Source organism: Rutidosis leptorrhynchoides, chromosome 10, assembly GCF_046630445.1.
Source record: "Rutidosis leptorrhynchoides isolate AG116_Rl617_1_P2 chromosome 10, CSIRO_AGI_Rlap_v1, whole genome shotgun sequence".
NCBI lineage: Eukaryota > Viridiplantae > Streptophyta > Magnoliopsida > Asterales > Asteraceae > Rutidosis > Rutidosis leptorrhynchoides.
Genome location: NC_092342.1, coordinates 238999119 through 239017513, shown reverse-complemented (window position 1 = coordinate 239017513; position 18395 = coordinate 238999119). Strand labels below are relative to the sequence as shown.

General features: G+C 33.4%; 1 protein-coding gene and 1 long non-coding RNA gene across 5 annotated transcripts; both read left to right on the top strand.

Annotated features, from left to right (window-relative positions):
• Window positions 1-844: 844 nt before the first annotated feature.
• On the top strand, window positions 845-9831 carry LOC139871926 (translocon at the outer membrane of chloroplasts 64-like). Its single transcript, XM_071859678.1, has 14 exons — window positions 845-955; window positions 1005-1267; window positions 1724-1876; window positions 2396-2520; window positions 2656-2781; window positions 3190-3372; window positions 3796-3940; window positions 6369-6537; window positions 6670-6804; window positions 7378-7578; window positions 7868-7995; window positions 8074-8125; window positions 9014-9083; window positions 9316-9831. Exons 2-14 carry the CDS (start codon window positions 1059-1061, stop codon window positions 9396-9398), a joined length of 1779 nt encoding a protein of 592 aa, XP_071715779.1. The 5' UTR covers window positions 845-955; window positions 1005-1058; the 3' UTR covers window positions 9399-9831.
• A 2718-nt stretch (window positions 9832-12549) lies between these two features.
• LOC139873402 (uncharacterized) lies at window positions 12550-14789 on the top strand. Of its 4 annotated transcripts, none has more exons than XR_011767329.1 (7): window positions 12550-12811; window positions 13362-13471; window positions 13560-13623; window positions 13716-13764; window positions 13869-13960; window positions 14164-14301; window positions 14409-14789. It is a non-coding gene; the product is annotated as an uncharacterized lncRNA (long non-coding RNA). The 4 variants fall into 4 exon arrangements; XR_011767330.1 differs by having other exon boundaries at window positions 13362-13475; XR_011767328.1 differs by having other exon boundaries at window positions 13362-13623.
• Window positions 14790-18395: the final 3606 nt, after the last annotated feature.

The window sequence follows — 18395 nt, the reverse complement described above, 5'->3', positions numbered from 1 at the left end:
AAATTTTGGGTTTTTCGACTTTGCCCCCGGTGGAATTTTTTTTGCCCCAAAACCTCCATATTTTGCCCCAAAACCTTCATATTTTGCCTAAAAACCTCCACATTTTGCTCAAAAATCACCATATTTTTCCCAAAAACCTCCATATTTTACCAAAAAAAGTTGATACGCTTTAAAAAAAAATTTCGCCCCGGGTGAAAAAAATTCCTGTTTTCGTCACTGCTAGGTAACTCAGAAAGTAAGATGCTGGACGGCAAGGGCAGATACGATGATGGTGTGTGCGACAACCTTGACAGTGATTAACAGCTTAAATCCGTCGACGATAGCAGATCAGAGGAGGAAAAATCGCGACGGTTACATGAAGAAAGTCGGGAGAGGAAGGGAGAAGCTTCAAGAATTGTGTGGTTAAAACCAATATATAATGACAACATAAAAGACCAAAGTACTCTTTTTGAATTTTAAAACGGATTTGCTCTAATGTAATAATATTAATTAATGAAAAATTTGTTCGAACTCGATATAAAATATCCGAGCTCGTTTAGTACTCGTTGTTTGAAATAAGCTCAAGCTGGGACTGGAGCTTGTTTTGTTTAAGCTCGAATCGAATTAAGTTTTTATAGTCTAGCCTAGTGTAGAGTATAGCTTTTTTGGTTTACACCCCTGCCAAACGGGCAGTGATATCTACACAACCAATTTTTACAAATAAACAACCAAACATGCTTTACAGTACACTGTAAAGCATGTTAGTGTAAAGCATGTTTGATTGTGTATTCGTAAAAATTGGTTGCATATATATCATCACCCCTGCCTAAAACCATCGTTACTGTTAAAAACCCTATGGAATTGAATTAGGTCTCTTTCTTTCTCGTTCAATTTCTCTTATCCTGTTATCATCAATTCTCCAAGAACATACCCACCAACCTATACATACAGTTTTCATTGATACATATATATATATATATATATATATATATATATATATATATATATATATATATATATATATATTACCATCCATCTTTTGATATATCTTTCCAAACAAGGGGTTAAATTCATCATCCATGGCATCATCATCAGCACCTAACTTATGGGTGTTACTGGGCTTAAGTTTAGCCGGAATCATGTTAATGGCGAAAAAATTTACTAAAAAGGTTATAAAAGCTGATTTTGGGGCATTCGTTAACAAGTTTGAAATTCTACCACCCCCTCAGCCGGCCCCACCTAAAGCTCCTCACCCCCTCACCGGCCTCACCTTTGCTGTTTCCGACCTGTATGCTATTCATTTCCTTTTATATTTAGTTAAAGCTTCATACTTTTTATGCCCACCAGCTGTTTGTGTTAATGCCCATATGAGTTTTTTTTTTTTTTAATTGATTTATAAGAATATGCATATGTATTTGAAAGTTGGTATGGGTTCATTTAGTTACTGTAAGAACACTTCATGTGTATTTAAATGATATACTAGAATTTCAGTTGATAAATGTAATGTTATGTTATTTTGTATATGTATTTGAAAGTTGGTATGGGTTCATTTAGTTACTGTAAAAACACTTCATGTATATTTAAATGTTATACTAGAATTTCAGTTGATGAATCTAATGTTATGTTATTTTGTGTATTTACTGGCCAAGGTGTAAATTTATGCATTAACTGTGTGAAGCTTTTATCTGATAATGGTATCTGATTTTTTTTTACTCTTTCTTTATTTGATTGTTGTGCTTTGCAGATTTGATATAAATGGGTATGTAACTGGGTTTGGCCATCCAGACTGGGAAAGAACACATGAAGCCGCTTCACAGACATCTGCAGTTGTTTCAGCGCTTGTAGATGGCGGAGCAACTTGTGTTGGAAAAACTGTGGTGGATGAAATGTCATTTGGGTTAGTTATGAGTGTGAATTATTTTCTTAATTTGATTTGATGTTTGAGTTATAGTGCTTAGACCTTTTAGTTAAATTATTAAAGCATTGTGTGTATCTTGGACTTTGTTTTAAATTGCATATGTGGTTTTCAAAGTTACAAGTAGAGGTGGCAAATGGACAGGTGGAGTAAGTAGTCAGAAGAAAAAGGGTAGGCGCATGCGGTGTTTATAGGTAGTGTGTCAATATAGATTACTGTAGTTACACTAGTTAACTAATACTAAAATTCTCATAAAGAAAACGATCGATGACGTTTACACGCTTTAGAAGTACTTTGGGGCTTTGGGACCAATTTGTTTAAGCTAAACTGTATTGGATGGGCCCATAACTTTAAATGACCAATCAAAGCGACTCATTTATAAATAATTAGGTTGAAATGCTGCAACTAATTATAACCAATTGGTACCACTTTGATATCTGTTTTATTCACGGCCTTGAAATAGACCTTGAAATATTATTCATCGTGGCATGCGTTGTGCAGTATAAGTGGAGAAAATAGACATTATGGTGCTCCCACTAATCCAGTTGCTCCTGCAAGGATCCCGGGAGGTTCATGTAGTGGAGCAGCTGTAGCTGTTGCTGCGAAACTTGTAGATTTTTCTTTGGGTATGTTTCTCCTATTTAGAATCTTTAAATGTATAGCTTTGGCATCTGGTCATATGTTTTATTATTATTATTATCTTTTTTTTTTTTTGTGTGGCTTTTGTACCTTGCACTTACGATGATTACAATGTGCAATAGGTGTTGATACTGTTGGTGGGGTGAGGCAACCTGCTGGACATTGTGGCGTTTTTGGTTTCCGGCCATCATATGGTGCCGTTTCTCATGTGGGAATCGTTCCTGTCTCAACAAGTTTTGACACTGTTGGTATGACTACTCTTTCAATGTTAAGTGTTGGACGAACGAAATAATCTTCATATGCATTCTCAACAATGTCTATAGTTTTCATGATCAGAGCCACATCTTTATGTTACAAGTTTTATATCTCAGTTTGTTAATTGATTGTTCTTTTAAATCAATTGTATACTTCCATGATGGCAGTTATTGTGGCATTAATCTATTTGTTGTGAAGTGCATTTTTTTGTAACTTCAAATAATTTTTTTTCAATAACTTTTAAAAAGTTTTTTTTGGACAAGAGGTGTTTTGGACTCGGCAAATTGCCTCCTCTATCTTTTTGGTCGAATCTCGAATGGAGCTTACTCCTTTATAGGTTTCTAGTGTAGCAAAATCAATCAGCTTCATCTTTAACTAGGTCCCGTTTATTGATTTACCAGGATGGTTTGCCGTGGACCCCAGTATATTGCGCCGTGTCGGACAAGTACTGCTACAAGTGCCACTTGCAGTCCAACGTAACCCTAGGAATGTCATCATTGCTGATGATTGTTTTCAATTATCAAAAGTTCCTGTTGATCAGCTGACACAGGTGGTAATCAGATCAACCGAGAGTCTATTTGGAAGTATGCACGCTTTCTTCTTTTTCTTCAATATACTATTTCCTTCCCTTCTATCAGAGGTGTGAAAAAACCGGTCTATATACTAATGATATATAAACTGGGCAGTTCGGGTCATGTTGAATCTATAACGGGTCAAATGATAACTGTTTAGCTAGAAAGTAAACAGGTCAAAAGTCACCAACTTTTTTTTAGCACATGCAACCTACTAAATGGTTTTTATTACTGTAATAATATATCTTTTATTCATATTTAACATATTAGTTCTGAATGAATTGGTCTTTTATATCATTTCTCTGGTTGATCCGACTCGACCGGTTTTGGCACCTACATGGCTACATGAAACTAAGTTACCCATGTTGACTCGAACCTGTGTGGATCAGATACCAAAGCTGTTCAGTTTCTTATTAAGTAGTGGTTTGAGTGCAGAACAAGTTCTGAAGCATGAGAATCTTAGTGATTACATTGCATCCAAAGTTCCAAGCCTTAAAGCACTTGATTCCAAGAAGTCAAATGGTGATGTTAAGTTCTCATCTTTAAGGTCACTTGCTAATATGATGCAGTTAATAAGAAGGTAATTTTTCAACATTTTATATGAGTTCTATTGCTCAACATAGTTGCACCTCAGTTTCGTAAGTTCTATTATATATAATGATCTTGACATTAGCTAGACGGGTCGCTATTATTGGTGTGATCATATCCATTTGACATTTCACGCCGTTAATATTTGTTTGCGTGCCATATGGATCTGAAAGCCAAAAATTTATTCGTTGAAATCAACGAGTGGATACTTTTTAATATGATATTTTGATAAATTGTATAAATGTTTTGATGAATTGGTGCTCAAGAAGTATCATCGGATAAATGTTCTGATTAATGAGTAAGACGGTTGGTTGACCTACCAATATTTGTTTGTCTATTTTTGTAAAGTTCTATACTAGTTAAATCAGTATATTTGGTTGCACAAACTGAAACTATAGACTGGTAATCTACGATTTTAATGAAAGATTTTAAAAAGAGTTTGTAAGAATATGAATATCCTTCAGCAAGTTCTGATCTGTTAAACCCAGTTGACCCATTTCTTTTGTAGCTAAGCTCTTTAATCTTTCCCATTAACTGCTAAAAAATTTTGTGATGTTGCTTTTGTATGATAGCACTGAACTATGAAGTTGCAGTAAAACAACAGGAAATCAAAGAAAGAGTAATAATAAATCATTAAGACCCATTCATATAAAAAACAAATGTATTTAGTTAAGAGATCAACAACAACAACAACAACAACAACAACAATGCCCAATCCCACGAATGTGGGGTATGGGGGAGGTGGAGTGTAGACAATCATTCCTCGAGCTCTAGAGTAGAAGGAAGTCCCTACTCCACCCGCGGGTATAGAACCCGTGACTAGATAAGATCGTCCCTCCCTCTATTCGAGAGCCAAGAGATTGCTTCCTAAAGGACCTCCGGCCAGGAATGCTCCTCAAAACGAAATAGCGCGGGCATACGTACCTGCAAGAGTTATGTGCACCTAGAAAGATGCAACCAAACAAAGTAGCCATAAAAGAAAACACATATAGCAGTAATGCACAACAATAAGACAGATAGCATGGCTAATATAATGCGCAGAAATATGTAAATCCAAGTAGACATGCAAACAATCAAAAAGCACAATCATACAACCACACACGCACGCACACACACTCTCACACCCACACACCAACACACACACACACACTCATATATATATATATATATATATATATATATATATATATATATATATATATATATATATATATATATACACACACACACACACACTCTCACACACACATAAGCATGAATAAATACCTATACCTAAACATGTATACATAAAGAGACATTCATAGGTATATATACCTAAGTATAGATACAAGCATACATATATACACATAGATACATACATACATAAACAGATACAAACATATACACGGGAACCTATATATAACCTAAATAATACCCATAGATACAGAGGCATATACGTATACATATAAACATCGGTACAAAAACCTATATGTATATATATAGTGGTAGGATCAAGAGGGAAGTAACCATTCGGGGGGAAGCAAAAACTTTTTTTTTTTTTTTTTTTCGTTTTTTGAAAAAACTTTGTTCACGAACATTATAGATGAGATGAAAATATGAACATTTAGTAGAGACACTTTGTGATAAATGTTTTTATTTTGGCGGGAAAATGCTCGAAGAAGTAATATATAACAATTATCGTGTTTTTCGAGCGTATTTTAAGGTTTTAGCTATTGGGGTTTAGATATTAGGGTTTAGATATTAGGGTTTATAGGGTTTAGATATTAGGGTTTAGAAATTTAGGGTTTAGGGTTTAGATTTAGGGTTTAGATTTAGGATTTAGATTGAGGGTTTATAGGGTTTAGATATTAGGGTTTAGAAATTTAGGGTTTAGGGTTTAGATTTAGGGTTTAGATTTAGGATTTAGATTGAGTTTTTAACACGAACGGTTTAGAGTTTAGGGTTTAGGGTTTGGTGTTTTGGGTTTATGGAATAAACCCAACACCAAACCCTAAACCCTAAACTCTAAATCGGGCTAAATTTTACTTCACAAAACATGAAAAAAAAACGTTCATATTCTTCACGAACAATATTATCTTGAATGCTATTTTTGTCGATCGTTTTCCCGCCTAAATAATAACATTCATCACAAAGTGTCTCTTCTAAATGTTCATATTTTCGTGTGATCTTGATGCCGGAAAAAAAAATTTCAAAAAAAACGGAAAAAAAAAAAATATTTGCTTCCCCCCGCTTGGTTACTTCCCCATTGATCCTGCCCATATATATATATATATATATATATATATATATATATATATATATTTAGTTAAGAGATCATAAACCAAAAGGTGATGAACACTACGAGGCAAAATACTTTCTGACTATTCCTTATAGATGAATGTTTTCAATAATTTGTGATAAATTCTGAATCTTCAATGCAGGAATGAATTCAACCATAATCACTTTGAATGGATCAACTCAGTAAAGCCAGCTATAGATCCCCTTATCTCAGCTCTGGTACACGAGAGGATGGAATTAGCAGAAAAGGACTTAGAAAATTTTCGTTCCGTTAAAGGCGAACTAAGATCGGCGTTAAATTCCCTTTTGAAGGTATCTATCCGACTTTCATATATATTATAGTTATTGATGGATCAGTATCTGGGGTCACAAACACACTACTGTTCATTGATAATCATCTTAATATCGTTCATATGGCTATAATTGCTATAATAAATATGGTAGGATGATGGAGTCATTGTGATCCCTACGGTTTCTAGCCCTCCTCCCAAACTTGGCGCTAAAGAGCTCTTATCTGAAGACTATCTTTTGAACGAATTTTCACTCACGGGGTTAGCAAGCATCTCAGGTTGCTGTCAGGTCAGTTTCTTTCTCTGTCCACACACACACACACACACACACACACACACACACACACACACACACACACGGAGGCATAAAAAACAAACATAAATGCACACACAAGGGAACATGTCATGACTGTCGTTTGTGATCGTTGGGGCGTTTCTTACTGAGGTGAAAATATGGGAGGATTGGGTAACGTCAAGGCAGGTCAAAACGGGTGACTTTTGGTATGGGTCGAAATATGCTGATCAGGTTTGATTGACCGACCTTTTCTAAATATATTATGAAGAGTAAATGTGTCATATGCTTTCAAACTGTATATTCCATGACATTCTAGTATATTAATGAAAACTAATTTAGAAAAGTTTATGACATAATAGTGTACATTAGTCTGACTACTGACCAATTTCATTTATAGCAATATTTTTTTTTTCTACCAGGGTGACTTAGGTGGGTCATGAGTTTCATTATTAAGTACTTTAACTTGGTGTTTTAAATTCTTGACATTGTATATAGGCTGGTATTAAAAGTTCAGTTGGGTCAACTCTTATTTTTATTATTCTTTTTCTTTTTTACATTTAAATGTAGGTGACAATACCATTGGGATTGTATGAGAATTACCCAGTTTCTGTTTCATTTATAGCAAGACATGGGGGTGATCGGTTTCTACTAGATACACTTAATATAATGCATGCATCTCTCCAAAAGAACGCTGATGAAGCTGGGAAGTCAAAATCGTCTAGTGACGTTGTAACCAAGGAAGCTTCGGCTGATATGGCTAAAGAAAAGGTAACACAACTATTGACCACTCTAACCTTTTATGTAGTAATTTACCCTCTTCATTTTGGACTTGTTTTCAGTCCATTTGAGTTGCTTTCAATTTCATTGTATTTTTCAACTTCATCCATTTGATGTGTTAGAGACTTAAAACTGAATGGACTCATTTAAAAGTGAATGGGTTATGCAGTTCTATTTATCGTGTTAATTGCAAGTGAATTTGTGTTATGTATATATGATTTATGGCATCATAGTAATGGTTGCTCTTTGTTATTTTTCTAAACTAAATCTACTCAATTAGGGAAACAGCGCATTTAAAGCGAAAAATTGGCAGAATGCCATAAAGTTCTATACAGATGCCATTAAACTGAACAGCAGCAACGCAACATACTTCAATAACCGAGCTGCAGCGTACCTGGAAGTGGGAAGGTAATCATCGTCTCTTTGCATAGGCAAGTTTTAACATTGTACATATTCTGACATGTGTTTGTATGTCTCTGGATTCAGTTTCATTCAAGCTGAAGCCGATTGTAGCAAAGCTATCGATCTCGACAAAAAGGTATTTTTTCTTGATTACATGTTAAAACAACTAGCATGGTATTTTAGGCATTAACAAAATACGAGTTGAAGCATTTTGTGTTGGTTTCTATAAATTGAAGCTCACATTGTCATTTAGCTTCCAAATTCCAGTGTCTTCAAAAACTGCCCATGCATATCATGAATGGGCGGGTTCAGGCTATGTTCTATCTCAAACACATTTTAAAACAGGATTGGCTAAATATAAACGATTTGAAGTAGCCCAAAGTGTATTTTTATGCATAAAACCACTTATATTGGCTCATTAGAAAACCTGGATCATTAATGAACTAAAAACTTCTTGTATTAACAAGTAACTCAGACTGCCTAACCTCCCGTTATGCATATCTCAAGTAAGGCTATTTAGTACAACAACAACAACAATAATACCCAATACCACATGAGTGGTGTATGGGGGAGGTAATATGTAGACAATCCTTCCCCTATCCGAGAATAAAGATAAGTCATTTTTCCACCCAGAGTGAAACACTCTCAAGAGTAGAGAAAGTCATCCCTCTCTTTATTCGACGGATAAAGAGATTGCTTCCGAGAGGACCTCCGGCCTTTAAGTAGGAAAAAGGTTTTATTTTTAAAAAATAATAATAATAATAGACGCCATGAAATGGTAGAATCAAATTTCCATGGGTTTTAAATCCTGCCTGGAATTTAATTTAGGCTCTAAGAGTCAGTCAAGTCGCCATCAAATCGACGATTGCAGTCGACTCAATAGAGAAAGTAAGGCTATTTAGTGTAAAACTGTAATAGGGGCCTTTCTATAAAAAGAATGTAAAACTGCAAAAGGGTGGTTGCACAGATAATACATTTATTAATATAAATTTATTCACTTTCTTTTTTTTATATCATTTTACAGAATGTGAAGGCGTACTTAAGGAGAGGCACGGCACGGGAGATGCTTGGATACTATAAAGAGGCAATTGAAGGTAGTCATTTATCAGGGTTTAATAATCGTTTCTCCTAATTTTTCTTTAAGTTTCATCATTTTATATGATTTTGACTTTGGTTATATTTTCAAACGTACATCTAAAAATCTTTCTCAAACTTGCAACCTAATGGTTGTAAAACTGGGTTGGTACATTTAGACCCAATGCCAGATGGTCATCAGCATCTACCCATTTCTTGCTAATGAGTTTTGCGTATATCTATCTGCTACAGATTTTAGGTACGCACTCATCCTAGAGCCAACCAATAAACGAGCAGCCGCCTCTGCTGATCGGCTAACGAAATTATTTCAGTAAAAAGTTAGCTAAAAGGGAACACTCAAGCAGACTGTCTGCAACCGATATTCATGCACCGTGCCAGACTTTTGATGAAGTCCCAAAGTTATGAAGTCTTTATGTGATGGCAGGTTTGCATTGGTGGATCAAGATTACTGTTTTGTAATATTAGTCAATTTTGCTCCTGGTATTACATAGCAATCCACGTCCAGATTACGGATTTTTAAGATACGAATTCAAATATACCACGTTACTGCTTCTCTGTCTCCCCATCTTAGTATTATTAGTATTACAAATATGTACTAAAATTTTTTAGCATTCACCAAATGACAAATTGCACATAAAAGGAATGTCTCCAGTCAACCAATGTGTTAGGGAATTTGCAGGGTAATTTTAGTATTTAGTGAAAGTGAAGTTTATCTCCTACTACAAGATTCAACCATCTGCTCCAACTAGTTTGTTACAATATAATTAACGGACAGAATGAAATCAATGAATGCTGCTTAACTATCAGTAATGTAAGTTAAGGAGTTTATACAAAGTTATCTTCTTTAATCTTCATCCACTTATGTAAGTTGATTAGGTTCTTTATATCATGATTCCATCAAACCTAATTCCTACTTTAATGACCACATCCAACTACTGACCTCACAAAAATTAAATGAGCGTGCATGTTGCTTTTAAGACCTGCTACGTTTGAAGTTTGACCATTAATTTGATATACAGATTGTCAATTTTGACCATTGGATCAATGGGAATGGGGTTGGATGAAAGATCCGGGGATACTAATTTTTAGAGAGAACCGAGATAATCCCTCTTTAATTGTGTGTCTGCATTAGTATTTGCAATAATATTCATCAGTTCATTCTCAAAATTAGTTATTTGTTGATCTTCATATATGAAAATAAAGGGGTCTATGGAGTTGTTTTTTTTTGGTAAAAGGAATTGCCCGGTAAATGATACAGTTTATTCCAGTCAACCGCTAACTCCAATGATAGAGACTTATTCAAGATGGTCAATCTCTTAAAAGAATAAGATTAAGAAGAGAGTTTTGACTAAAACCAATTTTCATTCATCCTATTCATTTCATAAAGAAAAGCTTACAATTAGACTAATGCAAGACAATCAACAAATGAAACGTGTAGTTAATTAACTACTCAAATAAATCAACTGGGCTGTGTGTTGGGTTTTTTTGACCCGTATCAGTAAATATATTAAAACACAAAGGAACCTGCAATGAAGTTCAGCACCATCAAGATAAAAACTTGATACCAAACCAGATTCAAGATCCACAAACCACCAAGCACTTGGACAAAGAGAATGCTTACTTGACACAAAGGAACATACAATTAGAAGAATATGTAATCTCTCTACGAATGCCTGGCTCTCTAAGCCTTTCTAAGTTGTTCTTTTTCCCCTCTCGTTGCTTACTAGAGTGTGGATGTATTTAAAAAAAAAAAAAAAAAAAAAAAAAAAACACCAAGCAATCCGCCTATAAATCCTAAGCACAAAAAGCCAACCTGACAAATTAGAACTAACTATTAATATTAATATTAATAAATCTCCCATGCTCGTTTTAGACCCTGAACTTGTCTCGAATCCTTGAAATAATAGTCATCAACTTGAGTCGCACATTAGAATTAGGTGTGGTTTATTGTTTAAGTTGTATTTTGTCTAAAGATCTGCAAATTATATTTGTAGAGAAGATATTACCTAAAAGTCTATATGGTGAATAGTGAAGACTGTTTGTTTTTATGTCTGCAAAATAACTTAATCACGTCTACAACACTTGTAAGCATATTTTTGAGTTTGCGAGTTTGCATACTGAAAAAGATACTATTTTATATGATATCTTCATAAAATCAAACATCGTCTGCAAGCGCACATACATAAAATATAATAAGATCTGCAAACTGAAAAACAAACAACTAATTTCTTCATAAATCTGTAGCTTTGTCCTTGGCTTCTTATCAAAAATATTATTATTCATCTTCTGCCATATAAGGTATATTGAAGCAGCAAACAATAATTTTGCCTCTATACTTATAGCTAAGCTCCTCTCAGCTACAATGATCGGATCATCTACAATATCCTTCTAGACATCACCAATCTAATTTAACTGCTTTACCTGAGAGCAAAGTTGAGATGAAAACCTACTTTCAAAGAACAAGTGAACATTCAAGAATCATCAACGCGTTTATATCCGACTGCTTAAGTTTATCTTGAGTACGTTCACCAAGCAGCAATTGTAAACATACTAAAAAAGCATGCCTTGAAATACAATGTGAACACCAAACAAGTGAAAACAACCCTACAGTGAAAGCTATTGGTCTGATAGTGTAACGAACCTAATTGACCGAGAAAGCTCGCAAGTTTCCATCCCATCTTACGATACTATATGAGCATGCTAATATGTTATAGAATATTATTGTTTGTGTAGTATCTTTTAGGTTCGAGAAAAAACTGAATTAAATCGAAATGTAATCGTATTAACTGACAATAGAGAACCCGGCCTATAGAGTAACTTAAGTGTTTGTTTGGATAACTAACTTATGAGAGTTTATAAGGGTTCAACTTATTTCTTTCAATACTGTTAGTTTCTAGCATTGTTTGGCTGGTGAAACGAAAAATGTTGGTAGATTAAGTTTTTTTTTTAAGGTGAGAATAGTGTGGCTGGAAGAATTAAGATAAATTATAAATGATAACAGATATAATATAGATTTAAGGAGAAAAAGATAGTTTCAAATTGTAAATTTTGTTAATATTATTAATAAAATATATATTATTAATTATTAATATAATATTAAATATTATCTTAATTTTATTAATTTAATTTTCATATTTTTACAAATAATAACAGAGATTAAGGAGAAAAAGATTGTTTGAAATTGCAACATTTTTTATATTATTAATATCTATCTACATCTATACATCTATCTATACATCTATCTATACATCTATACATCTATTCTTCTATATCTATACATCTATACAAATGCTAAGCTAAATCCAACGTGGCATCCTATTAGTTACTCCCTAATTACACTGCTTACATGTTAATTACAGATTACAGAAAATTAATCTGTATTAAAAATAAAGAAATACACGTGGCCTTTTAATTGCAGTGATAATACGGAATGTCTATTCAAATTAGGGTTTCAAATTACTGATCCATAACTCTCAATTATTCCTCCCTTTTCAATTTTCACCTTCTTTAGCCGGAATCCGATCATCAACATCATCCTTTTTTCCATTTCTTCAATCAAATCCTGGACAACACCATCGTCACCTGAAATTACAGATTGTTGGGTTTGAAATATTGAAAAAAAAAAAAAAAAAAAAAACGGCCGTCTTCACCCTTAAATTATTAGGGTTGTTTTCTATCCACGCTTTTAATCATTATATCATGAAGCATGCTTTAATTCAACTTGAAGGTAATTATTAGAGTTGGATATGCGTTTCTTTCAATTGCGGTGCTATCTTTTGTTTTTAGTGCTATCATAGCTTACTTGATTTATCAGTATTATTGATGCATTACCATTTGATATCTTACATAATTTTCAGTAGTCTAATTTTTTATGATTTCAATGTTTTTAAATGTACTTACACTCATTGTTTGTTTAATAAGCATAGCAATTATGAACTGTCTATATATTTTGCTTTTGTTGATATAATCTTAAATTTTAATAGTTGTCGACTGTCTATATATTTTGCTTTTGTTGATATAGCAATTATGAGAATTTTTGTGTACAACGAGATACCGGCTCAACTTTGTTAATATTTCTACAACATACTTGATAAAAATAGTTGTTGAAATCTGATGCTCTATGGTCTAGAGGCAATATTGACCCATTATAGGTTTCTATGATTCATGCTCTGTAATGAGAGTATGAGTGGGATTACATTCCAGCCTTAGTGACCATTTCTTTTACGATCTACTGTGAAAGCTTTAAATATAACGTGATATTTTACTTTCTGGTGCAGCTATTGCAGAGAAAAAGTTATTTTGGCCAATATGGAAAAATAATGAAGCTTTCATTATCTAGGACTTCAGGAGGGGCCCTTAAGTAGCTTATCAATGATACTTGCAGTGTGTATGTAATGGCTCTCTTTTTGTATATTGTTTTCAAAAATTGATAAGTATCCTCTTACAATTTATTTTCTTTATTACTTACTCAAAAGATGACGAAGTTGTGACCATTATTTAGTCAGTGCATGGATATGTGTTGGATGGTAGGCTTTTAAGGTAAGCACATCACCTTCCACCACCTCTCAGTTTAATTATCTGCATTTACAAATTTATATTGTATTATTGCTTAGTATTTTGAGTTTTTGCAGAGCATCAATTGGGACTACAAAGTATTGTCATGATTGGTTAAGAAACACGGTATATATGAGAATGAGCCCATTAAATCTCATTTTTTACTTGATTTTGTGTGAGAATTTTCACTTGAGGAATACTTTAATGTACATTTATTGTTTGATGGTCAGTCTTGCGACTATCCCGCATGTTTATATCTGCATACTCTTGGTGCTGAAGAAGATAGTTTTGGTAAAGATGAAGTAGCTGGAGTTCATACTAGGTATTATATGCATAATTTCTATTCGTTTTCATTTTCTTTATTTATGCCCGTTCATATGCTAAGCTTAGCAAATTATAGATAAACGCTTGAGAAATTCTTGAGGATTCACTAATTAAGCCTCTCATATAATGCTATATAAGTATATCTATTGACTATTGTGCAAACCTCATTAACAATTCTTTGGCTTAATATCTTTATTTCAGGAATAGGGTTCAGGAAAAAGTTGGTGCCACCCAATATTTATAGAGACGGGCGGGAGTATGCTGCCGCCACCTGTAATTGGGCGGTCAAATAACCACAGTGCTTCGACTGAGGATCCCGTGTATGACAGTGGACTGAAAGTAAGAGATTATACTCATGTAGGCACTTGGGTTAACTTCTAATGTCATGACTAATATACTGGTTCAGAGTTTCTATCATATTAAAAGTTCATTATATTGTTGTTCAGGATGAAGCTTAAGGAGTTAAGGTACAGTAGATGCAGGTGGTCATCTTTCTGTCAAATCTTCCAAACAAATGACAAGTTTTGTAGATATTGTTGGGCTAATTGAATTAAGATATTCTGAACATGTTGAAAACATCCTAGAACAGCCATTCCATTGTGATGAATGTGGTGGAGGTGGTTTGTGGCATCATGGGACCATGGCAACTCATGTTTTTTCTGAGCCCAATTGACTTGAAGGACTTTAATTTATTGACTAGAATTTACTGAATCTGAGTTGATATTGCAGTTTATTGTATAGCTAGATTTGCAATAGATCAATTAGAAAAGCTCACCCCAAAGAGGTACCAATGTACGATACAGGTAATCGTGAATGTTTTTTGGTAAAAAAGAAATGTTACAAATGAAATGCATCAGGTGCATTATTATGCTTAAATTTTATGCTTTATTGCAACTGTTACATGGCTTAAACTTAATAGTTATAGTATAAAGGATCAAATAAGTAGAGCAAAGTTGTGATATTTCTAGATTGATAGGTGTAGTATAGAAAGTAGAAAGTAGTGCTTTTAATACAAACCAACATGAAGTTCAATATAGACTAATACTCCGTAGTTGTTTTATGTAGAATTCATTTTTACCATTATGGTCTTTTCGTATCGTTCCTTCCTACATTTGCGTTGTCTATACTACTATTAGGTTGCTGCAATTTGTATCACTTTTGAGAGTCAAAGATGAGTTCATTTAAGAAGTGTAATTGGTGTATGTTTCAGTAGTGTAATTCAGTATTGTATTGTGTATTATTAAGAACTAGAGTGATGGCCATTGGTCCTTGGCCCAATTATATGCTATGGATGGAAGTTTTCTGTAGCCGTAAGTTGTTGACCAAGTGTATGTAAAACGACATTGTAATAGCCAAAACGGCAAACAGCCCTTGTGCTGTTATATATAATATATAATATATAATATATAATATATAATATAATATAATGTATCTTGAACTTCGGTGAAAAAAAAATGCCCAAGTGACCCTAACTAATCTTCTATTCTATGCTTGAATTGTACCCGTCTCAAATGCTAAATTAAGGTACCAATTTTTTTATCTACTTCATTTGTGGTTCTTTGCTTATTCGTCGTTTTTTTATACGAGTGTTCAATTTTAAATTGATTAAAAATATGCCTGGCAAACGGGTCAAGTTGGGTCGGTTTGGATAACGGGTCAAAATGGTTTTGGGTTGAAATGGGTCATAGGACAAACGGGTCAATTTTTTAAACGGGTCAAAATGGGTCAGGTTGGGTCGGTTTGGGTAACGGGTCGAAACGGGTCACAGGTCAATTGGGTCAAACGGGTTACATCACTTTTTTTTTTTACATTTATTGCATTATTTTAGTTATTATTATTTATTAAATATACATAAAAAACATTAATATATACATAATAAATGATATAAACATGAATGCTTTATAAATTTTTGACGGATGAAACTTTTTAAGCTTGACCCATTTGATCCATTCACAAAACCCATTAGACCTATTTCTATTTATTGATCTTTGAGTATTGATACCCATTAGACCCGTTCATTCATTTTTTGTATATGACTCAATAGGTTGGAGAGAAACTAATTTGAATCTTTTTTTATGTTTTGATTTACATTATTAGGCCTAATTTTTCTCAAGACCCAATTAACCCGAAAGCTTGGCCCATTTGACCCGAATTTGAGTGTTTGGGTCTCAATTGCCAGGTCTAATTAAAAAGATTGAATCTAAGCAGTTTCGACTACAACTAGAAATTGGCTATCCATTATATATGGATCTTAGTGGATTATTTGCTACCAATAACCTGATTCATTATTAGCAATATTGATGTTGTCCACATTGCTATTATATTAGATACTTTACACAATGACATAATTATGTTAGGAAAACTATTTTTTATAGCTGCCGTGCAACGCACGGACTTTTAAAATCTATGTATGAATTATAATTTATCAAAGTTTTACTAACGTGTGTTTACAAAAACATATTTTACTAATTCAAACACAACGCTTTTCCTATAATATCGTTATTTCATATATAAGTTCAAAAACCAATAATATTTGCGGACGAGTTCCCGTGCAACGCACGGGCTCATAAATCTAGTAATATATATTATTAATTATTAATTATTTATATAATATTGAATATTATCTTAATTTTAAAAATGTAATTTTCATATTTTCATGTTTTAAAATTAAAATTGTATTAATTGAAAAAAATAATTTAGTTCATGTCATAGTTCGTTCTTTGTTAAGTCATTTTGAAAAAGTACCTATGTGATGTTGAAATGGCATCGTCTTTTTAATTCATGTGTAATTTTGAAAGTTGTGTTAGAAAACAAGTTTCAGAGGATATGTGACGAAACTTGCACTAATATAATATTTCATTTCATTATTATTCTATTTATGTGGACATGATGTTGACTTTTGTATATGTATGGCTTCAATTTCACGAATGTGAAATGTTGTTGTTCAGAAAAGAACAGTTTGTAAGAACTTTTTAGGAAGGGTACATCTTGTGGCCAAATAAGAACCATTTTGTTGCGTTTAAGAGTGTATCGAAGTTTTACAATCTTATGCACTAGACTTTGTACCCTTAACCCTCCTATTGTAAGTTTTATAACTATTATTGTGTACTTAACTTACTGTTATATTAAAACTTAAATACATATACATATGGTTGAACTTTTCGTAATAAATATTAAATATGAATATAGTTATAATGTCGAAGGATAAGGATATAATTCTACAATCCACAAAAACAATACGAAGGTAACGTTATTGTGTTGGTTGTTTCATTTAAATCCATAGAGATTACTACTTGTGCACCTGTTTTGCAAAAGTTGAACTTGAAACATAACTTTTACAGATAGAGTCGAAAATGATTACGTATAATGAGGCTTAGGGATGGCAAAATGACCCGTACTCGATGGAGAAACCCGAAACCCGTTCTAATTGGGCCGGGTTTGACCCGAGTCCGTCGGGTCATGGGCCGGGTATGGAGATGGTTACAAAAAAAATTCCGGGTTCGGGTTCGGGTATGGTTTTAGATACAAACCCATTTACCCGACCTGTATACCCGACCCACATACCCGTATACCCGACCCGAGAAATTTTAATAATAATTTTTATGTAAAATTTTAGTATTAGTATTATATTGTTAATGTATGAAAGATTTATCTTATTTTTTTTTAAAACGAGTATAATTTTATTCAATATTATCATATACAACAAGTTTTTAAGATGTGATTTTATATATGTTTGTGTATTTGAGTATTTTAGAAACATTTCAATCAACTTTTTGTATTTGAGTATTTTAGAAACATTTCAATCAACTTTTTGTATGTGATATTTTATAATACTTTAAACATGAAGTAGTTAAGTTATTTTTCGATATTTTGATTTGGTAACTTATTGAAAAATAGATATAGAATCACTAATCGGGTATACTCGATTACCCGTGGGGAAACCCGAAACCCGATAGTATGTAAGTAAATGGGGACCCGACGGGTTTCGGGCCGGGTTTGGGGCGGGGTTTCTTAATCGGGTTCGGGTCCGGGATTACCTAAACCCGACCCAAACCCGACCCGATGCATTGAGGCTAGACCTAATACATCTTCCCGATAATATGAAGTAAGAAACCTAATTTGTTTGGCATTTTAATATATAAAAACGTCCAGTTTTCAATCAAGAAAGTTTGAAACCGAACCATCCGAACTAAAATGAAAAACCAAACCAAAATAAACCATGAAATGACCCATGGAACTTTAAACGAAACAGTTTAATGATATAGTTTCGATATTAAGTGAACGTAAATGCTAAAGTCATATAGTTTAATGACCCGTGGAACCACAAATTCGACTAAGAAACTTGTCGTTATTTTTACAAACATATTGATATACTTAACTCGGTCAAAACAAATGAACTACATATATTCTGCCACTACTTTCTTCCAATTTTC